At 37.1% G+C, this 4939-nt stretch overlaps 1 protein-coding gene across 2 annotated transcripts; it reads right to left on the minus strand.

The window, feature by feature from the left end:
• Nucleotides 1–215: 215 nt before the first annotated feature.
• Nucleotides 216–4692, minus strand: LOC111283367 (HIPL1 protein-like). Of its 2 annotated transcripts, none has more exons than XM_022871867.2 (7): nt 4132–4692; nt 3881–4038; nt 2562–3359; nt 2270–2408; nt 1789–1967; nt 991–1232; nt 216–788 (listed from the first exon to the last, which is right to left on the minus strand). In XM_022871867.2, exons 1-7 carry the CDS (start codon nt 4250–4252, stop codon nt 398–400), a joined length of 2028 nt encoding a protein of 675 aa, XP_022727602.2. In that variant the 5' UTR covers nt 4253–4692; the 3' UTR covers nt 216–397. The 2 variants fall into 2 exon arrangements, with proteins under 2 accessions (XP_022727602.2, XP_022727594.2); XM_022871859.2 differs by having other exon boundaries at nt 2270–2486.
• Between the last annotated feature and the right edge of the window lie 247 nt (nt 4693–4939).

Raw genomic sequence — 4939 nt, forward strand, 5'->3', positions numbered from 1 at the left:
CCAATATACATCCCAACGTTTTTCGTTGTAACTTTACAAACACTGCACTGTTGTAAAGCAAACTCTACTTCACCACGATTTTTTGTCTAAAAAATATAGAAAAACTTAATGAAAAAAAAACTTAATTACCAGGATGCGAACGAATCATGTTAAGATGTAATAAAAGAGTTCAATTACAAAGGAGAATGATGACTGATTAATGAAGACGAACGAAAAAAGAATTCAATTACACAAGATTAAAGTGTTTTTCTTTTCTTCATTTCATTTTTAACTCACTCAATGTTGCAAAAATTAAAGCAACTAATACATCTCTTTATTAACCAAAAAAACGACGAGAGAAAAAAAGAAACACTACCCTTCTCTACACAGCATGAAAAGCGTTAGGAACTAGGGCATGTTAGGCAAGACCTAGCAAAAGCAGCATAAAAGCAGATAATAAGATTACTGGACTGATCAACAGCTTTGCATGTGATGATGGTGAAATGGTAGGACTTAGACTTGCAACAGCGGTAACTTTTTCCTTTGAGCAAGTGTAATTGCATCGACTTGGAGGGACAACTCTATAAACTCCACTGCTGGTTAGCAAGTAGATATCTTTGCTATTGTCCTGCCCAAATGAGAAAGTGTAACCCAATGCTGCAAGAGCACTTTCTGGCACAGTGCTGCATTGTATAGGAGAGTCTCTTGCACAACCAAAAGGAATGGAGCTAGTCGAAAAGTTGCCACTATTTTCTGGATCTTCAGTTGCTGCCCATATTGCACCAGAATATAAATCTGCATATAAGTACCTGGAAAAGGCCATGAACGTTAACATGAATCAATCAGTGATAATGAAGAGTTTGGCTGGCTCGGCCACCTAAGAAAACAAACACAAAGAAGCTTAATGTTTCAAGAGTAACTGTGGCAGGAAAATATTGTTTTGTCACATTGTCATATGTGTGCAAACACCTAGTTCTTTTTCTTGGTGTTCAATGAACAAAGGTTGCTTACCTTCCATACATACAAGGATCGGTGTTGGACCGGTAAAAGTAGCCTCCCATAATTGAGGCTGATCCAATTTTCTTGTTTACTTCAGAGTGATTGTATCCCATAACTGGAAAAATGGGGCTTATGGAATTTACAGATGTATTCCCTCCAGGTGATGATTTAGGATTAAAAGGATATGGGCCCTCGTATGCACGCCATCCATAATTTCCGCCCTTGCTGATGATATCGACCTCTTCGTACAAATCCTGTAGGGTTATCAACTTACTACGATTAAAACTGGCAAAAATCTTCTGAATTTAGAATTTGATCATACATATTAGACATCCTTGATTTTAGTTATATCTCTTTGAAACACAGACATTGGTGATGCATGGTAGTCAAGTATACACATGTAATCCTAACAACTATAACGGATTAAAGTCAAAGGCATTGCTGGAACTTCAAAATGTTCTAACATCAAACAATTTGTAAGAAAATCCCACCAGATAGGATTGAATAACTATTTTCTTCTCATGTGATGTTTAAGACAAAAGGTTGGGAAATAAAAAATTTAAAAGGATTGCTAGATGTCTGCTTTATGGAGCATTGTCTTGGAAATTGAAAGCAATGAAAATGAAAACCCAGTGCAGGGTTTAGGCAGATGTCAAGGTAACCTGCAGAACTCTCATTCTTAAACTTGTATGAAAAGGAACAATGGGAGCATAGAGGGCCTAGATTTTTTAGTCCAAATACTCTATTTTGGTTGAGTGATGACAGCATATGAGTTGCCTGTCTATAGTTTTCAGAAGAAAAAAGTCAAACCTCGCCAACATCCCCACACATAAAATAGGAAGGCCTCTCCAAATCAAAACTGCAGCGCCAAGGATTTCTTAATCCAAAAGCCCATATTTCAGGCAGCAACTCTTCGTCTTGGCTGAACGGATTGTCTTTGGGGATAGAGTAGTTTCCCCATAGACCAAGTTTATTAATTTCTGCTGCACCTGGAACCACATATTTAGCGTCATGAATGCAGATCACTGACTGAAAGAACTATATATTTGATTATCATGAATGCCATATAAATATAGTTTTTTTTTTTTTTTTTTTTTTTTAACTTTTCAATTGCCTTAATTATAAAAATAAATGGAGATTTAGGTTCCCACAAGACTTGTACATAGGCAGGAGTGTAAACTAGGAAAAACTTGATTATGGAGGATGCAGTAGGGAGTAGAAAATGCCAACTAGCGAGAACAATGTTTTAGAAACTAATTGTATGTATAAACCACTCGAAGATGGTACTCACTTGGTATATTATCTACATCAAGCCTCATGATTTTCCCAAGCACTGATTTCTTGTTTTGAGCAAAATTGTATGGATCACCACCACCGCCACCATCCCCCGTCATAAAGTATAGATACCCATCTGTAGGTCCAAAAAGTATCTGTCCACCATGTTGAGAAGTAAAGGGAAGCCCCATAGTGAATATCCTTCTCACTTCTGATGGTTTAGCATTTTCTGCCTTAAAATGGAATAGTTCCATTAGAATCTTGAATCTAAGAAAATAAAGAAGTTTTAAGTGTATAAAGATGTGTACCAAGGAAGGCTGCGATGCGGTACCATTGGCAGTATATTCTGCAATAACACTTTGATACTGGCATGGCTGGGCACCATTGTCGGTACCTAGTTTTGAGGGATCACAGTTCACATCTGAGTTACATGAACATCTTCCTGCACAACCTGGCGATTTACCCTTGTCACAATTGAATGAGGCAAAGAATCGACCATTCTGTGCAAAGTTTGGATGAAATGCAATACCCATCATCCCAAATGCAGTATCAAAATGAACTTCATCAGTAAGATCTATGAAGGGGTTGGATTCATCAAGCTCCAATGTTCCTCCTGATCCCACTTTAGGAATAGTCGCCAACCAAATCTTACCTTGTTGATTGGAGAAGAATGCACGGTTTGATCCATCAGGATGAGCAACCATATCCAAGTAACTTCCATTCCCAATTTTCTCAAGGCATAAGCCATGCGGAGCACTAGGGGTTCCAGTCTCATTTAGTGTAACAGGTTCGCCATCATAGCAAACTGATCCATCAGTAGATGCTCCACCAAAGGCATTGCAGAAATCAGCTTTGGACTGCCAAAGTTCGGTCAATTTGGTGAAATTTGATTTGACAGGTGCTCCAGCTTGCCCTTGTAATGAAGGTGCAAAGGGGGAATTCAATATAGATACATTTTCACATGTATCCCATACTTTAGAGCAGAAATCATTTTTTTCTTGGTTAGACTGAGATGAATTTGTTGAAACAGTAGAGTTGCAGAGGAGAGGCACTGGTCGAGGCACAGAATCGATTGTGAATAACTTTGCTGAAAATGGATCACATCTCTGAAAATCATATTAAAAAAAATGTAAACTTGGTAAATTTGAAGAAGAATTTCATAATTAACCTTCTGATAAATATTCCAGCTGCCTGAATTATTACCCCAGTAAAAGGAATAGCTCTGTAAGTAATTAAAATAACTATTGAAGCAACTGAATTCCTTAATGAAGTTATAAACACATGCAGTCTTTCCAGAATTCAACAGGAAAACACCACACCAACGTGAAAATTTCACTTCTGCTGTGCATGAAGGATCAAACAAATAATTGCAAAGGAGATTTCAAGTCTACACCTACAGTCATAGACTGGCAAATAATGCAAGTATTTTAAAACTCATTTTACAATTTTCCACCCGAGTACTTACTGTTATTTTAAGGGAAAAAAAATCATCACATATGCAGAATTTGCTTCATTTTTTATTCCTTGAATCAAGCATTAAACCATTGCAAGGTTTGAAATTTTACTCAAAACTAACAGGTTCTCTCTTTTTTCTTTTCAATAAATAATTGAAGAAAAGAATTCTTACTGCACAGAGGACTGATTGCAGAAGTGAGGCACAGCTGGGATTAGAGATTTTCATTGCTTGAAACTGCTTCTGCAATTGAGAATCTTTTGTGGAGTTGCAGCAGCTGCTTCCATTGTAGGAACAAAATCTCAGCCTGGTGTTCAAGGCAAGAGGTGCCCCTATACCACAGAAAGAAAAAAAGAAATCAGGCAGATAAGAAGAAATAATCAAATAATCACTTCATGAAACTGAAACTTAGTTGTAGAGCTTACTGGAATCTGTGCACAAAGGAAAAGAAGAGGAGGGATAAGGAAGCAACAGCAAGTTGGAGAAGAGGAAGATAATAGCAAAAAGAACTTCTATCACACCAAATTGGTAAAGAATTGCAGCCATTGCTATGACACCTTTTATTTCATTTACAGCTCAGAGCATCTTCAGAGATATACTAGTATAAAGTAAATGGTTTTCATTTCTGGCTTTTGAACATTCTTCCCACTTCCATCTACACTTTCAGCATCCCCACCGCATTCTCTCTTTCTCTCTCTCTATCAAATATCTCTTCAATCTTTTATTCTATATCAATTGAACTCCTTTCTCAGCATCAGCCTTCTTTTTCCTTTTTTTAAACCGTCCTCCCAGAAGGAAGCTTTATTCCAACTTTCTCTCTTTCTTGAACACAAGCTTTTGACATTTTCTTTCCCAAGCAGGTACATGAGTTGAATATCATCAATTCATCCTCAGTAGCTTTGGATCGGAGATAGAGACATCAATTGCCCAGTATGCATTAGTTGACTTGTCTTCAACTTTTTTGTTATACATTAATAACAGTGGGTGAGACTTAAAAAGTAAGAAAATTGTATAAAAAAAAGACCCACTTGGTGTTTTTTGCCCGCAATACCAAGTTGAAAACGTTGGGATAGATCTTGGTTGGTTCAAAAAGTCCTGTGCCCACATTAATTGTACATTTCTAAGCTGATTTATGTTTGCCCCCAACGCGACCAAAAGACAAAGCCACAAAAGAATGGTCATATTATTCAAACATGAATAATGCAACAACTTGCCAATGTCTTTCCTTCTTTA

This window comes from Durio zibethinus, chromosome 17 (genome assembly GCF_047325235.1).
Source record: "Durio zibethinus cultivar Kanyao isolate XHJ-2024 chromosome 17, ASM4732523v1, whole genome shotgun sequence".
Taxonomy (NCBI): Eukaryota; Viridiplantae; Streptophyta; class Magnoliopsida; order Malvales; family Malvaceae; genus Durio; species Durio zibethinus.

Coding starts and splice junctions, on each gene's coding strand:
- LOC111283367 (XM_022871859.2), bottom strand. CDS start 4,252: ATGGCTGCAATTCTTTACCAATTTGGTGTGATAGAAGTTCTTTTTGCT. Junction 4,039..4,131: donor TCCTTTGTGCACAGATTCCA/GTAAGCTCTACA, acceptor TCTGTGGTATAG/GGGCACCTCTTGCCTTGAAC. Junction 1,233..1,788: donor TGTGTGGGGATGTTGGCGAG/GTTTGACTTTTT, acceptor ATAACCCTACAG/GATTTGTACGAAGAGGTCGA.